Genomic DNA, 17,000 nt, shown 5'->3' on the forward strand with positions numbered 1-17,000 from the left:
TTTTGGGGTGCAAAGTGCTTTATTTAGCTCCGGCGCGGGATGACGTCACCGCCAGCCAATCAGCGCCGCGCCGGGCGGGGCTGACAGTGATTGACAGCAGAGCTGACCAATCAGAGCCCAGCATCAGCTCCAGCCAATCAGAGCCCACCCGGAACTCCCTCAGCCAATCAGCGCCGAGCGGCTTGGAGAACTACAAACATGGCGGCGCTTCCGGTTTAGGCCACGCCCCCCGTCGCCATGGCAACGCGGCAGTTTTGCGCTAATTAAGCCAAATGATGGATTAACCGGTAATTAACCTCCCCCCGCCCCCCATTAACCCCCAATTACCCTAATTAACACAGAGCGTGCGGAGCCAATGACGTCACCAGCGCCTCTTTTATTATGAACCTCATTAATGAGCTTAATTAGACCTTAATTAGGACGGTAATTAGCGGCTCCCCTCCCCCAGCCGGGCGGGAGAGGATTTCACCCCAAAACTGCAGATTTTGGGGTGATTTTCCCCATTTTTGGGGTTTTTTTCACCAAAATGCTCATTTTTGGGATTTCGGACCCAAAACTCGCCGATTTTGGGATTTTTCCATTTCCCACTTTGGCTCCAAAGGGATTTTCCCCAGAGGAGTTTCGGGATCCTTCCGGAACCTTCCGTGTGCTGAACCTGCGGGGAGAGTGGGGGTGGAGCCAAAATCCCCAAAATTCACCCCAAAAAGAACCTGAAAATAACCCTAAAAACCCCGAAATTCACCCAAAATCCCCAAAATTCACCCCAAAAATAACCCCAAAACCCCCGAAAATAACCCTGAAAACCCAAAATCACCCTGAAAACCCCAAAATTCACCCCAAAATCCCCAAAGTTCACCCCGAAAACCCCAAAATTCAACCAAAAAACCCCAAAATTCAACCAAAACACACAAAATTCACCCCAAACCCCTAAAATAACCGCAAAAACCACCCCAAAAACCCCGAAAAAACCCAAAATAACCCTAAAAACCCCAAAATTCAACCAAAAAACCCAAAACTCACCCCAAAATCCCCAAAGTTCACCCTGAAAACCCCAAAATTCACCCAAAAAACACCAAAATAACCCCAAAAATCACCCTGAAAACCCCAAAAAACCCGAAAAGAACCCTAAAAAAACCCGAAGTTCACCCAAACCCCCAAAAATAACCCCAAAATTCACCCTAAAACCCAAAAATAACCCCAAAAATCACCCCGAAAACCCCAAAATTCACCCCAAAACCCCCAAAAATAACCCCAAAAACCCCCAAAATTCACCCCAAAATCGGTTTTGGGGATCCTAAAAACCCCAAAATCCCAAAAGGATCCACAAAATTCCCACTGAGAAGTCCCAAAATCCCCAAAAATGAACCCAAAACTGACTTTGGGGACCCAAAAAACCCCAAAATTACCCCAAAATTCCTCTAGGTAATTGAAAATCCCCAAAATCCCAACAGGAAATCCCAAAATATCCCAAAAATTCCCAGCAGGAAATCCCAAAATTCCCTTTTTTCCTCCTCCCAGATTTCCCATTTTTCCACCAAAATTTCCCTTTTTTCCCCAAAAAATCTCCTTTTTCTCACCCAAAATTCCCTTTTTTTGTCCTAATTTCCCATTTTCTGCCCCAAAATCTCCTTCTCCCCTCCCAAAATTCCTTCTTTCCCCAAAAATTCCCTTTTTTCTCCCAAATTCCCATTTTCTTTACCCAAAATTCCCTTTTTTCCCCAAAAAATTCCCTTTTTTCCCCAAAAATTCCCTTTTTTCCCCCAAATTTCCCTTTTTTACCCCAAATTTCCTCCCTTTTCCCCCCAAAAAAAACCAAACGAAAAATGGGGAATTTCAGGTGTTTTAAATAATATATTTTAAATAAAATAATTAAAAGAAACGACGATGGAAAAAATAAAATCCCAAAACGATGAAAATTCCAACCAAAAAAAAAAAAGAAATAAAAAAGGGAAATAATGGAAAAAAAGAACAAAAAACCCCAAAATAAATAGGGAAAAACCAGAGGGGAAAATAGGGAAAATCCCCAAATTTTGGGATTTTAAAGCTTTTTTTTTGGGGTCCCTGAACCGTTTTTTGGGGTTTTTTTTGGGTTTAAAAAACCCAAATTTTGGGTTTTTTTGTTCCCAATTATCAGGGGATTCCTCAATCCCCATTTTTTGGGGTTTTTTTGGCATTTTTTGGGGTTTCAATCCTAAAATTTGATCCCAAATTCGAGGTGAGGTCACCAAAAAATGGGATTTTAACCCCAAAAATTGGAATTTTAACCCAAAAATTGGGATTTTAACACAAAAAATCGGAATTTTAACCCCAAAAATTTGGATTTTAACCCAAAAAATTGGGATTTTAACCCCAAAATTGGGATTTTAACCCAAAAAATTGGGATTTTAACAAAAAAAATTGGGATTTTAACCCCAAATTTTTGGGATTTTAACGCCAAAATGAAATCCCACATCAAAGGCGAAAATTCCCATTAAATTTAAATTTAACTTTAAAACTAAATTAAATTAAATTTAAATTAAATTTTACAGTTAAATTTTGGGATTTCGACCCCAATTTTGGGATTTTGACCCAATTTTGGGATCTTAACCCTAAAATTAAATCCCAAATTAAAAGGTGAAAATTCCCAATTAAATTTTGGGATTTCAACCCAGATTTTTGGGATTTTACCCCCAAATTTTGGGTTTTTAACCCCAATTTTTGGGATTCTAACCCAATTTTGGGGTTTTTCCCCCCCTGGATTTCAGGATCTTAACCCAAATTTTTGGGATTTTAACCCCAATTTTGGGATTTCGACCCAAATTTTGGGGTTTTAACCCCAATTTTGGGATTTTGACCCAAATTTTTGGGATTTCAACCCAATTTTGGGGTTTGAACCCCAATTTAGGGATTTTGACCCAAATTTTTGGGATTTTACCCCAATTTTGGGGTTTCTCTCTCTCCCCCAGATTTCGGGTTCCCCGTAGTGTCCAAATGGCCCCAAATTCCCCCAAATTCTCCCCAAAATCACCTCCAGGGCCGGCGGGGGGAGGGGCGGGGTGGGGGAGGGGCAGCCCCGGATTTGGGGTTTTTGGGGGGGTGGGGGAGGGGCCGGGGGGAGGGGCGGGGGATCCTGCTGGGGGGGGGAGGGGCGGCCGGAACCGCCGAAATTCCCCCGAAAAACCCCAAAATCGACCCAAAAACCCTCCTCAAAACCCCACAGACCCAAACCCCCCAAACCCCCCAAAACCCCAAAACCCTGTGGGGGAAACTTTGACCCCCCAAAGCCCCTTTTTGGGGGAATTTCTGCCGCACGGGGAGGCGACTCCTGAACCTCATTTTTTTGTTGGTTTTGGGAAATAAAGCGAACAGGCCGCGATCCGACGCCAGGCCCAGCCGCGAGAAAACCCCAAAAACCGGCGGCGGCAACCCCAAAAGTCCTTTCAACCACAACCTGTGAGCTCTGCCTCCTCTGCCCAGCTCCCCCAGGAGGTAGAGAGGCAAAAACAACCAGGGGGAGAACCAAAGTTGAGCCGCCAGGAGAATTACGGGGAAATAAACGCGGCGCGGCCTGGCGAGGCCTAAGATGGCGGCCAGGCCCGAGATGGCGGCGAGGAGGAGGAGGGAGGAGGAGGGAGGCCAGAGGGGATGGCGGAGGGGGAGGAAGGAGAGGGAGAGCGCCAGGGCGGCGGCGGCGAGCTCCAGGGAGGAGAGGAAATCCCGAAATCGGCGTTTTTGGGCCCAAAAGGCGGCGAGGAGGAGGAGGAGGGAGGGGGGGGAGGGGTGGAGGGCGGCGGTGAGGGTGAGGAGGGAGATGAGGAGGTTGGGGAGGGAAATTGTGATTTTTTTGGGGAAAGTTGGGGTTTTTTTGGGTGAAATTGGGGTTTTTGGGGGCGAAATGGTTTTTTCTGGGGGTGGGATGGTGGTTTTTGGGGGTAAAACAGGGGATTTTGGGGGTGAAAAGGGTTTTTTTGGGGAAATTGGGGGTTTGGGAGGGGAAATGGAGGCCTGGGGGGAGAAAATGGGGTTTTGTGAGGAGAAATTTGGGGTTTTTGGGGATAAAATTGGGTTTTCTGAGGGAAAAATGGTGTTTTGTGAGGGGAAATTGGGGTTTTGTGAAGATAAAATGGGGTTTTCTGAGGGGAAATTTGGGTCTGAAGGAGATAAATTGGGGTTTTGTGAGGGAAAAATGGGATTTTGTGAGGAGAAATTGGGGTTTTTCGAGGACAAAATGAGGTTTTCTGAGGGAAAAGTCACGTTTTGTGAGGGGAAATTTGGTTCTGGGGGTGATAAAATGGGTTTTTGTGAGGGAAAAGTGGTGCTTTGTGAGGATAAAACGGGATTTTCTGAGGATAAAATGGTGTTTTCTGAGGGAAAAGTGGTGTTTTGTGAGGGGAAATTTGGGTTTTCTGAGGAGAAATTTGAGTTTTCTGAGGATAAATTTGGGTCTGGGGGAGATAAAGTGACATTTTGTGAGGAAAAAGTGGAGTTTTGTGAGGATAAAATGGGATTTTCTGAAGATAAAATGGGGTTTTCTGAGGATAAATTTGAGTTTTCTGAGGATAAATTTGAGTTTTGTGAGGATAAATTTGTGTTTGGAGAGGTAAAAATGAGGTTTTTAGGGGATAAATTTGGGGTTTGAGGGGCAAAAATTTGGTTTTTAGGAGGAGAAATGGAGGTTGGGGAAGACGAAGGGGAGTTTTGGGTGGAAAAACCGGGATTTTGGGTGGGAAAAACGGGATTTTGGGTGGGAAAAATGGGATTTTCGGATGATAAAATGGGATTTTGGGTGGAAAAAATGGGATTTTGGGTGTCGGCGTGAAAAATGGGTGAAGAAATGGCAGAAATGGCATCCGGGGAAGGAGAATCCTGAGGAGAGAAAATGGGAAATCAGTGGGGAAAAAATGGGGAAATTGGGAAATTGGGGAAATTATGGGAAAAATGGGAAAAATTGGGGAAAATGGGAAAATTGGGAAAATGGGGAAATTGGGGAAAATAGGAATTGGGAAAAATGGGGAAAAATGGGAAAATTGGGGGAAAACAGGGATAAATTGGGGAAATGGAAAAATGGGGAAAAATGGGGAAATTGGGGAAATTGGGGGAAATGGGGGAAAATTGGGGAAATTGGGGGAATGGAAAAATGGGGAAAAAATGGGAAAAATGGGGAAAATTGGGGAAATTGGGAAAAATGGGGAAATTGGGAAAAATGGGGAAAATGGGAATTGGGAAAAATGGGAAATCACTGGGAAAAATGGGGGAAATGGGAAAATGGGAATTGGGAAATTGGGGAAAATGGGAAAAATTGGGGAAATGGAAAAATGGGGAAAAATGGGAAAATTGGGGGAAAACAGGGAAAAATGGGGGAAATGGAAAAATGGGGAAATTGGGAAATATTGAGGAAGTGGAAAAATGGGGGAAATGGGAAAATAGGGGAAAATCAAAAAAATGGGGGAAAATGGGGGAAAAATGGAAAAAATGGGGAAATAAGGAAAACAGGGAAAATGAAAAAAAAGGGGGAAAACGGGGAAAAATGGGAATTGGGAAAAATGGGGAAAATGAGAAAAATGGGGTTTGGAAATGGGAAAATATGGATTGGGGAAAATGGAGAAAATGGGAGAAAATGGGGAAAAATGGGAAAATTGGGAATTGGGAAAAATGGCAAAATGGGAAAAATGGCAGAAAATGGGATTTTAGAGGGGAAAAATTGGGATTTTAGAGGGCAAATGGGAAAAATTTGGTATTTTTGAGCGGAAAAAAAGATAAAAATCGTATTTGGAAAGAAAATTGGGAATTTGTGAATTTTTGGGGAAAATTCGGATAAAAAATTGGAAATAAATTTGGGATTTTCTTTTTTGAAAACGTGGATAAAAAATTGGAATAAATGTGATTTTTCTTTTGGAAAATTTGGATTAAAAATTGGAATAAATTCGGGGATTTTGGAGGAAAAATATGAAAAAAAATGGAAAAAATATGGGGAAAATTAGGACAAAAAATTGGGATAAAATGTGATTTTTTGGGGAAAATTGGCATAAAAATTTGGGATAAAAATGTGATTTTTTGGGGAAATTTGGGATAAAAATTTGGGTGTGTTTTTTGGGGTTGGTTTGGGTTTGTTTTTTGGGGTTTGGGTTTTGGGTGTGTTTTTTGGGGTTTGGGTTTTGGGTGTGTTTTTTGGGGAAATTTGGGATAAAAATTTGGGTTTTTTTCCTCACCTGCAGAGCAGCCTCAGCGAAGTCGTCGGCGTCGCCCAGACTGGGAGGATCACTGGTGGAACTGGGAGAACTGGGAATGCTGGGGGAGGGGCTGGCGGGGTCCTGGGGAGAGAGAGGAGTTGGACTGGGAGGGACTGGGAGGGACTGGGAGGGACTGGGATGGACTGGGAGAGACTGGGAGGGACTGGGATTGAACTGGGAGGGACTGGGAGGGACTGGAAACCAACTGGGATGGACTGGGAGGGACTGGGAATGGACTGGGATTAACTGGGAGGGACTGGGAATGGACTGGGAGGGACTGGGATGGACTGGGATTGAACTGGGAACCAACTGGGATGGACTGGAAATGGACTGGGATTGAACTGGGATAGACTAGGAACCAACTGGGATTGACTGGGAAGGACTGGGAATCAACTGGGAATCAACTGGGAACCAACTGGAACCTAACTGGGAACCAACTGGGATCAACTGTAACCTAACTGGGATCGACTGGGATTAACTGGGAATCGATTGGGATTAACTGGGATGAATGAGGATCCAACTGGGCTCAACTGGGACATACTGGGAAGCAACTGGGATCAACTGGAAACCAACTGGGATGAACTGGAACCGAACTGGGATTGACTGGGATGAACCAGGATCCAACTGGGACATACTGGGACCAACTGGGACATACTGGGAATCAACTGGAACCCAACTGGGATGAAGCAGGATCCAACTGGGACCAACTGGGACTAACTGGAACATACTGGGACGAGGAGAAAAGACCCAACAGGGACCCAACTGGTCTGTACTGGTCTGTACTGGTTTATACTGGTCTGTACTGGTCTGTACTGGTCTGTACTGCTCCAAACTGGTCTATACTGGTTTATACTGGTCCAAACTGGTCTGCACTCACCTCGTCCTCCCTGGCAGCCATTTTGGTTCTGCGCAGCAACTCGGCGACGACGCCTGGGGAACGCTGGAGGGTCAGGAAGGAGTGCTGGGAAAGGGAGAAAATCACCCAAAATTACCCCAAAATCATCCCAAAAATATCCCAAAATCACCCCAAAAATCATCCCAAAAATATCCCAAAATCACCCTAAAAATATCCCAAAATCATCCCAAAATTCATCCCAGAAATATCCCAAGAATCATCCCAAAATTATCCCAAAATCATCCCAAAACCATCCCAGGAATTTTGGGTTTCTTGGGGGGAATTTTGGGGGTTTTGGGTCAGAATTTTGGGGTTTGTGGGTCAGAATTCTGGGATTTTTTTGGCTGGAATTTTGGGATGTTTTTGGGTCAGAATTTTGGGGGTTTTTTGGCTGGAATTTTGGGATTTTTGGCTCAGAATTTTGGGGGTTTTTTGGCTGGAATTTTGGCTCAGAATTTTGGGGTTTTTGGGTCAGAATTTTGGGATTTTTTTGGCTGGAATTTTGGGATTTTTGGGTCAGAATTTTGGGGGTTTTTTGGCTGGAATTTTGGCTCAGAATTTTGGGGGTTTTGGGTCAGAATTTTGGGGTTTTTGGCTCAGAATTTTGGGGTTTTAGGATCAGAATTCTGGGATTTTTTTGGCTGGAATTTTGGGATGTTTTTGGCTCGGAATTTAGGGATTTTTGGCTCAGAATTTTGGGATTTTCAGGATTCCCACCTGCAGCATCTCCCTGGCTCTTGGTCTTTCCTGCGGAAGTTTCCGGAGACAACGAGAAACGAAATCCCTGAATTGCTCTGACCTGGGGGGAGATGGGAATGTGTGGGGCTGGGGGATCTGTGGGGCAGGAGGGATCTGTGGGGTGATTTATGGGGAAAACCTGTGGGGCAGGATGGATCTGTGGGGAAAATCTGTGGGGAAAACCTATGGGGAAATTTATGGAGAAAATCTATGGGAAAAACTTATGGGGCAAATCTATAGGGAAAATCTATGGGCAAACCTATAGGGAAAATCTATGGGGCTGCATGGATCTATGAGGAAAATCTATGGGGGAAAATCTATGGGGAAAATCAATGGGGCAGGAGGGATCTATGGAGAAATCTATGGGGCAGAATAGATCTATAGGATTAATCTATCGGTCAGCCAAGATCCATAGGATCAATCTATGGGGGCAGGATGATCTATAGGGTGATCTATGAGGTTAATCTATGGGGCAGGATGGATCTATGGGGTGATCTGTGGGTCACTGACCAGTTGTGGGGCAGTTTTAGGGTCGGGGGCTCCCTCTGGGCTATATGGTACAGAGATCTGTGGGGCACTATGGGGTCAATCTATGGGTCAGGCTGATCTATGGGGTCAATCTATGGGTCAGAATGATCTATAGGGCAGATCTGTGGGTCACTGACCAGTTGTGGGGCAGCTTTAGGGTCGGGGGTTCCCTCTGGGCTATATGGTACAGAGATCTGTGGGGCTGTGGGGCACTATGGGGTTAATCTATGGGTCAGAATGATCTATGGGGTGATCTATAGGGCAGATCTGTGGGTCACTGACCAGTTGTGGGGCAGTTTTAGGGTCGGGGGCTCCCTCTGGGCTATATGGTACAAAGCACTCATGGCGTTCAGCTGGAACAAAGGAGGTCTGCGCTCGGCTGGGGGAGAAATGGAGATTTATCCCAAAATTTATCCTAAATTTATCCCAAAATTCGTCCCAAATTTATCCCAAATTTATCCAAAATTGATCCCAAACTTATCTCAAATTTATCCCAAAATTGATCCCAAACTGATCCCAAATTTATCTCAAATTTATCCCAAATTCATCCCAAATCCACCTGGAGACCCCTGAATTCACCCTAAAATCTGCCCCATGGAGATCCCAAACCCCCTCCCCAAATTACCCCCAAATCCCCATTTCCCCAAATCCCATTTCCCCCAAGCCCCCAATTCCCCATTTCCCCCATTAATTCCCCAAAGCTCACCCATCTCGATGCAGGTGATGCCCAGAGACCCCAAACCCCCAAATCCCCAAATCCCCAAAACCCCAAATCCCCAGTACTCACCCATCTCGATGCAGGTGATGCCCAGTGACCCCAAATCCACATTTCCCCCATTAATTCCCCAAATCCCCCAATTCCCAATTAATTTCACTCACCCATCTCGATGCAGGTGATGCCCAGTGACCCCAAATCCCCAAAACCCCAAATCCCCAGTACTCACCCATCTCGATGCAGGTGATGCCCAGTGACCCCAAATCCCCAAATTCCCATTTCCCCCAAATCCCCATTTCCCCCATTAATTATTTTCACTCACCCATCTCGATGCAGGTGATGCCCAGTGACCCCAAATCCCCAAAACCCCAAATCCCCATTAATTATTTCCACTCACCCATCTCGATGCAGGTGATGCCCAGTGACCCCAAATCCCCATTTCAGCGTTCCCCAAGCCCCCCAAATCCCCCATTAATTCCCCAATTTCACTCACCCATCTCGATGCAGGTGATGCCCAGTGACCCCAAATCCCCAAATCCCAATTAATTATTTCCACTCACCCATCTCGATGCAGGTGATGCCCAGTGACCACACGTCAGCTCGCCCATCGTACAGCCCTTCGTCCATGGCCAGAATCACCTCGGGGGCCATCCTGGGGGGGCTGCGGTCAGCCTGGCGCCCCCGAGACCCCCAGGGACCCCCAGGGACCCCCAGGACCCCCCAGAGCCCCCGCAGAGCCCTCCCCCCCTCACCAGTACGGGGTTCCCACCAAGGAATTGGCCGGAGTGGCCGCGGCGGCCGAGCCGAAATCGCCCAGCTTGACCAGCCCGGGGCAGCGCAGCAGGATGTTGCCGGCCTTGATGTCCCTGTGGGGCAGGAAAGGGTTAACGCTGTGGGGCAGGAAGGGGCAGTGGGGCAGGGAATGTGGGGCTGGAGCAATGGGGTCAGTGGGGTCAGGGACAGGTCAGGTCTATGGGCTGGAAAGGTCAGTGGGGTCAGTGGGGCAGGAGAGGTCAGTGGGGTCAGTGGGGCAGCAGGATGTTGCCGGCCTTGATGTCCCTGGGGGCAGGAAAGGGTTAAAGCCGTGGGGCAGGAAGGGGCAGTGGGGCAGGAGAGGTCAATGGGGTCAGGGAATGTGGGGCAGGAAGGGTCAGTGGGGCAGGAGAGGTCAGTGGGGTCAGTGGGGCAGCAGGATGTCCTTGTGGGGCATGAAATGTGGGGCAGCAGGGTCAGTGGGGCAAATCTATGGGGCTGGAGTGGTCAGTGGGGCTGGAAAGGTCAATGGGGTCAGCGGGGCAGCCCCACCTGTGGATGACCCCCGTGCTATAGAGCAGGATCTATGGGTCAGAAGGATCTATGGGGTCAGATCTATGGGTCAGTAGGATCTATGGGTCAGGAGGATCTATGGGTCACTCAGCCCCACCTGTGGATGACCCCCAGGCCGTGCAGGTAGCTCAGCCCCTGCAGAGCTCCCTCAGCAATCGCCGCGATCTCCTCTTCCCGCAGAGCCGCCTGGTGACCTGCCGGACACTTGGGGGGTTGGTGACCCACAGAGACCCCAGACCCATAGATTCACCCCATAGACTGACCCCAGACCCATAGATTCACCCCATAGACTGACCCCAGACCCACAGATTCACCCCATAGAACCTCCAGACCTGAAATCCACCCCACAGAGCCCCCAGACCCCAAATCCACCCCATAGATTCACCCCATAGAGCCCCCAGACCCACAGAGCCCCCAGACCCCAAATTCACCCCATAGACTGACCCCAGACCCATAGATTCACCCCACAGAGCCCCCAGACCCCAAAATCCACCCCATAAATTCACCCCATGGATTCACCCCATAGATTCACCCCACAGAGCCCCCAGACCCACAGATAACCCAGAAACCCACTTTGCCCTATAGGTTCCCCATAAATCTTTTGTCTCCCCAAATCCCCCAAAAATCCCCCACACAGATCTTCCCCAAATTCCCCTATAATCACCCCACAGACCCCCAAAATCACCCTAAAATCTGCCCCTAAAATCCCCTAAAATCCTCCCAAAAAATCCCCCAAAAATGTCCCACAAGTCTTCCCAGAAATCCCCTAAATCTGTTCCTAAAATCAAATCCCCTTAGATCCTCAAAAAATCCCCCAAAAATGTCCCAGAAATCCCCAAAATCCACCTCTAAATCCCCCACAGAACCGCTAAAAATTCCCCAAAATCCTCCCATAAATCTCCCCAAAATCCTCCCAAAATCACCCCAAAAATCCTTCCCAAATCTCCTCCAAAAATCTCTTAAATCTTCCCAAAAATCCCCTTAAAATCATCCCAAAAATCCCCAAAATTCCCCCAAAATCCCCAAAAATCCCATAAATTCCCCCAAAATCCCATAAATTCCCCCCAAAATCCCCCAAATTCCCACCTTCCAGCAGGTCCAGCGCTGATCCCACACAGAACTCCATCGCCAGCTGGGGGGGAAAGTCAATTCCAGTTCCCCAAAAAACCCCAAAATCCTCTAAAATCACCCCAAATTCCCCTCAAATCCCAAATCCGCCCCAAAGCCTCAGTTAAAAACCCCAAATCCTCCTGAAATCCCCAAAAATCCCCTTAAATCCCCCCAAATCCACCCCAAATCTCCATTTAAAGACCCCAAATCCATCCAAAATCACCCCAAATCCTCCTGAAATCCCCAAAAATCCCCTCAAATCAACCCCAAATCCCCCAAAATTCCCCTCAAATCCATCCCAAATGCCCCCAAACCAACCCCAAATCTCCCCAAATCCACCCAAAAAACGAAAAAATCCCAAAAAATCCCAAAATTTCGCACCCAGACAGTATTTTCCCTCAGGTAACAACCCCTGAACCCCCTGAAATCCCCAAAAATCCACCCCAAATCTCCATTTAAAAACCCCAAAAATCCCAAAAAACCCCAAAATCCCCCAAATCTCTCACCTAGGCAGTGTTCTCCCTCAGGTAACACCCCCTGAAAATCCCCCAAAATCCACCCAAAAATCCCCTCAAATCCATCCCAAATCCCACCCAAATCTCCATTTAAAGACCCCAAATACCCCTCCAAAAATCCCAAAATTCCCCAAATTCACCCCAAAATCTCTCACCCAGGCAGTGTTTTCCCTCAGGTAACACCCCCTGAAAATCCCCAAAATCCCCTCAAATCAACCCCAAAATTTCCATTTAAAGACCCCAAATCCCCTCAAATGAACCCCAAATCCACCCAAAATCCCCCCAAAAATCCCAAAAACTCCAAAAAAATCCCAAAATCTCTCACCCAGGCGGTGTTTTCTCTCAGGTAACACCCCCTGAACACCCCGAAATCCCCAAAATCCCCCCAAAATCCATCCCAAATCCCCCCAAATCTCCATTTAAAAACCCGAAAAATCCCAAAAAACCCCAAAAATCCCAAATTTCTCACCCAGGCAGTGTTTTCCCTCAGGTAACACACCCTGAACCCCCTGAAAATCCCCAAAAATCCTCTCAAATCCCCTAAAATCCACCCCAAACCCCCCAAATCCACCCCAAATCTCCATTTAAAACCCCAATCCCAAAATCCCAAAACCAAATTCCCCAAATCTCACCCAGGCAGTGTTTTTCCTCAGGTTCCCTGAACCCTCTGAAAATCCCCAAAATCCCCAAATCAACTCCAAATCCCCTAACATCCAAATCCCAAAATCCCCCAAAACCACCCCAAATCTCCATTTAACCCAAATTCCCCCAAAAATCCCAAAATCCCCAATTCACCCCCAAATCTCTCACAATTTCCATTTAAAGACCCCAAATCCCCAAATTCACCCCAAATGTCCATTTAAAACCCCAAATCCCCAAAATCCCAAAACCCAAATTCACCCCAAATCTCTCAGGTGGTGTTTTCCTCAGGTAACACCCTTGAAATCCCCAAAATTCCCTCCAAATCCACCCCAAATCCCCATTTAAAGACCCAATCCCCCAAAATCCACAAAATCCCAAAACCCCCCAAAAATCCCAAATTCCCCCAAATCTCTCACCCAGGCGGTGTTTTCCCTCAGGTAACACCCCCTGAAGCCCACAGTGTTGGGGTGTCTGAGCCTCTGCAGCACCTTCACCTCCCGAACGATGTCCTGCCACTTCTGCGGGAAATTTGGGGACATTTTGGGGATTTTGGGGACTTTGGAGGGATTTTTGGGGAATTTTTGAGGGATTTAGGGGATTTTTGAGAGATTTTGGGGGATTTTTGAGGGATTTAGAGGCAGTTTCGAGTGATTTTGGGGGATTTTTGAGGGATTTTGGGGGATTTTTAGGGGATTTTTGGGGGATTTTTGAGGGATTTACAGGGATTTTGGGGGGATTTAGGAGATTTTTGAGAGATATTGGGATTTTTGAGGGATTTTGGGGGATTATTGAGGGATTTAGGGGATTTTCGAGGGATTAAGGGCAATTTTGAGGGATTTAGGAGGAGTTTTGAGTGATTTTGGGGGACTTTGGGGTGTTTTTGTGGATTTTGGGGTGTTTTCAGTGGATTTTGGGGTGTCTTTAGTGGATTTTGGGGTGTTTTCAGAGGATTTTGGGGTGTTTTGGGGGGATTTTGAGGTGTTTTTGGGGGATTTGGGGCTGTTTTTAAGGGATGTTTGGGTGTTTTTAGTGGATTTTGGGGTGATTTTGGGGTGTTTTGGGGTTTCTCACCTCGCTGGACGCTCGCCCTCGGTAGGACATTTTCTTGATGGCCACAACCTCCTGGGAGCGAAGATCACGAGCCTGGGGAGAGAATTTGGGAGGATTTTGGGAGATTTGGGAACATTTTGGGAGGATTTGGGGGGATTTTGGGGGATTTGGGGGAATTTGGGGAGATTTTGGGGGGATTTTGGGGGTCCTAGGAGGGAAATTTGGGGATTTCAGGGAGGAATTTGGAGGATTTCAGGAAGATTTTGGGAGAAATTTGGGGATTTGAGGAGGATTTGGGGGAATTTCGGGGAGCTTTGAGAGATTTTTGGGGTTCTGGGAAGATGTTCAGGGAATTTTTGGGGGATTTTGGGAGGAATTTTGGCAATTTGAGGAGGTTTGGGAGGTTTTGGGGCTCCTGGGAGGATTTCTGGGAATTTTAAAAGGGATTTTGGGATCCCAGAGGAGATTTGGGATGAATTTTGGGGGAATTTTGTTGGATTTAAAAGCATTTCAGGACATTTCAGATTAACTTTGGGGGCATTTTGGGTGAATTTGGTCCTTTCCAACAAATCTTGGGGTATTTTGAGTGTATTTTGAAACGTTTTGGGACTTTTTAGCCAAATTTTGAATTATTTGGGGACGTTCTGGGTGAATTTTGGGGTATTTAGGGTCAATTTTGAGGTGTTTGGGGTGAATTTTTGGGTGTTTGGGGTGAATTTCAAGGTGTTTTGGATAAATTTTGAAGTATTTGCAGTAAATTTTGAGGTATTTGGGTTGAACTTTGAAGTATTTTGGGTGAATTTTCATATATTTGGGGTGAATTTTGAGGTATTTTGGGTGAACTTTGAGGTATTTGGGTGAATTTTGAGGTGTTTGGGTGAATTTTAAGGTATTTTGGTTGAATTTTGAGGTATTTGAGATGAATTTTAAGATATTTTGGGTGAATTTTAAAGTATTTGGGTGAATTTTGAGGTATTTGGGTTGAACTTTGAAGTATTTTGGGTGAAATTTCAGGTATTTGGGGTGAATTTTGAGGAATTTGGGGTGAATTTTGAAGTATTGGGGTGAATTTTGAGGTATTTTGGGCAAACTTTGCGGTATTTAGGCCAAACTTTGAGGCATTTGGGTTAAATTTCGGGGTGTTTCAGACAGATTCCAGCAGAATTTCAGGGTTTCTGGGGTGGATTTTGGGGAATTTCACTAAAAAATTAAATTATTTTTCACTCACACTGAACACAGCCCCGAAACTGCCGTGGCCAATCTCCCGAAAATCCCCAAAAACCTTCTCTGGATCTTCCTTGAGGAACAATTCGGCGACTTCGGGATCCCTGAGGCTGCCGGGCCGGGCTGGGGGGCGTGGGGCAGGCATGGCTGGGAAAAAATCCAAAAATTAACCTAAAAATCATCCTAAATCTACTCAAAATCCACCCAAACCCGCTGGGGGGCGTGGGGCGGGCATGGCTGAGGGGAAAAACCAAAAAAATAAACTAATATAGCCCAAAATCTACCCAAAATCTACCCAAACCCACTGGGGGGTGTGGGGCAGGCATGGCTGAGGGGAAAAAACCAAAATTATCCTAAAAATTATCCTAAAATCTACCCAAAATCACTGGGGGGCGTGGGGCAGGCATGGCTGAGGGAAAAAACCCCCAAAATTAACCTAAAATATCCCAAAATCTACCCAAAATCCACCCAAACCCACTGGGGGGCGTGGGGCAGGCATGGCTGAGGGGAAAAACCCAAAATTATCCTAAAAATTATCCTAAAATATCCCAAAATCACTGGGGGGCGTGGGGCGGGCATGGCTGAGGGGAAAAACCCAAAAATTAACCTAAAAATCATCCTAAATCTACCCAAAATCCACCCAAACCCACTGGGCGGTGTGGGGCGGGCATGGCTGAGGGAAAAAAACCCAAAAATTTATCCTAAAATAGCCCAAAATCTACCCAAACTCACTGGGGGGCGTGGGGCAGGCATGGCTGAGGGAAAAAACCCCCAAAATTAACCTAAAATATCCCAAAATCTACCCCAAACCGACCTCTGCCCCACACATCCCTCAGAAATCCCCAAATCCCCTCAGGATCTCCAACCCCTAACTTCCCAAATCCCCAAAAATTCCTCAAAAATCCCAAAAATTCCTCAGAAATCCCAAAATCCCCTCAGGATTTCCAACCCCAAACTTCCCAAAGCCCCGAAAATGCCCCATAAATCCCTCAGAACTCCCCGAAATCCCTCAGAACTCCCCAAACCCCTCAGAACTCCCCCAAATCCCCTCAGAACTCCCCCAAACCTCTCAAAACTCCCAAAATCCCCTCAGAACTCCCCAAATCCCCTCAAAACTCCCCCAAACCTCTCAAAACTCCCAAAATCCCCTCAGAACTCCCCAAATCCCCTCAAAACTCCCCAAACCTCTCAAAACTCCCAAAATCCCCTCAGGACTCCCCCAGATCCCCTCAGAATTCCCCAAATCCCCTCAGAACTTCTCCAAATCCCTCAAAACTCCCCCAAATCCTTCAGAACTTCCCAAATCCCCTCAAAACTCCCCCAAATCCCTCAAAACTCCCCCAAAACTCCCCAAATCCCCTCAGAACTCCCCAAATCCCCTCAGAACTCCCAAATCCCTCAAACTCCCCAAAACTCCCAAATCCCCTCAGAACTCCCCAAATCCCCTCAAAACTCCCCCAAAACACCCCAAATCCCCTCACAACTCCCCAAACCCCCTCACAACTCCCCTCCCTCCCTCCCAACTCTCACCGGCAGCTCCGCTCCTCTCCCCTCAGGGATCCCCGGCCGCCCCCCCCCGGTGGCTGCAGCTCCGGGGGGGGGTGGGAGCTCCGGTCTCCCCCCGACTCCTCCTGCCGTCGGCGGCGACTCGAAAAGCCCCAAAACCGCCGAGTTTTGCCTCAAAACCGCGGCGGGAAGGGGGGGGGGAACCCCCTGAGCGGCCCGGGCAAGATGGCGGCGGAGGGTGAGGCGGGCAGGGGCGGGAAGGGCGGGGTGACGTCACTGAGGGCGCGCGGCGTGCGCGCGTGCCAGGAGCTGGGCGGGGCTTGGGGGAGCGTTATCCAATCAGAGAGAGAGGCGGGAAAAAGGGAGGGACGCTATTGGTGGAGACGTGAGGGGGCGAGGCTGTGATTGGTGGAGAGGGGAGGGCGGAAAAGGAGGGAAGGCGTGAGGGAAAGCCCAAGCCACGCCCCGCGGTTTGACCACGCCTCGTTCGCCATATATAGGCGTGGTTTGTCTATATAAGGGAATGTGGGCGGGGCTAGACT

The 17,000-nt window shown here is 47.4% G+C and overlaps 1 protein-coding gene across 2 annotated transcripts; it reads right to left on the reverse strand.

Annotated features, from left to right (window-relative positions):
* On the reverse strand, positions 1-16,995 carry LOC146423739 (serine/threonine-protein kinase TAO2-like). Of its 2 annotated transcripts, none has more exons than XM_085044572.1 (13): positions 16,483-16,985; positions 14,957-15,099; positions 13,750-13,821; positions 13,095-13,196; positions 11,498-11,543; positions 10,509-10,605; positions 9,838-9,951; positions 9,646-9,737; positions 8,653-8,749; positions 7,822-7,903; positions 7,087-7,170; positions 6,189-6,290; positions 1-655 (listed from the first exon to the last, which is right to left on the reverse strand). In XM_085044572.1, exons 2-13 carry the CDS (start codon positions 15,095-15,097, stop codon positions 428-430), a joined length of 1,257 nt encoding a protein of 418 aa, XP_084900698.1. In that variant the 5' UTR covers positions 15,098-15,099; positions 16,483-16,985; the 3' UTR covers positions 1-427. The 2 variants fall into 2 exon arrangements, with proteins under 2 accessions (XP_084900698.1, XP_084900697.1); XM_085044571.1 differs by lacking the exon at positions 1-655 and adding an exon at positions 2,742-4,845 and having other exon boundaries at positions 16,483-16,995.
* Positions 16,996-17,000: the final 5 nt, after the last annotated feature.

Source organism: Lichenostomus cassidix, unplaced genomic scaffold, assembly GCF_008360975.1.
Source record: "Lichenostomus cassidix isolate B80296 unplaced genomic scaffold, HeHo_3.0 HiC_scaffold_36, whole genome shotgun sequence".
Classification (NCBI taxonomy): Eukaryota; Metazoa; Chordata; class Aves; order Passeriformes; family Meliphagidae; genus Lichenostomus; species Lichenostomus cassidix.

Coding starts and splice junctions, on each gene's coding strand:
- LOC146423739 (XM_085044571.1), bottom strand. CDS start 15,097: ATGCCTGCCCCACGCCCCCCAGCCCGGCCCGGCAGCCTCAGGGATCCC. Junction 8,750..9,645: donor CATCACCTGCATCGAGATGG/GTGAGTGGAAAT, acceptor TTTCTCCCCCAG/CCGAGCGCAGACCTCCTTTG. Junction 6,291..7,086: donor TGGCTGCCAGGGAGGACGAG/GTGAGTGCAGAC, acceptor CTCTCTCCCCAG/GACCCCGCCAGCCCCTCCCC.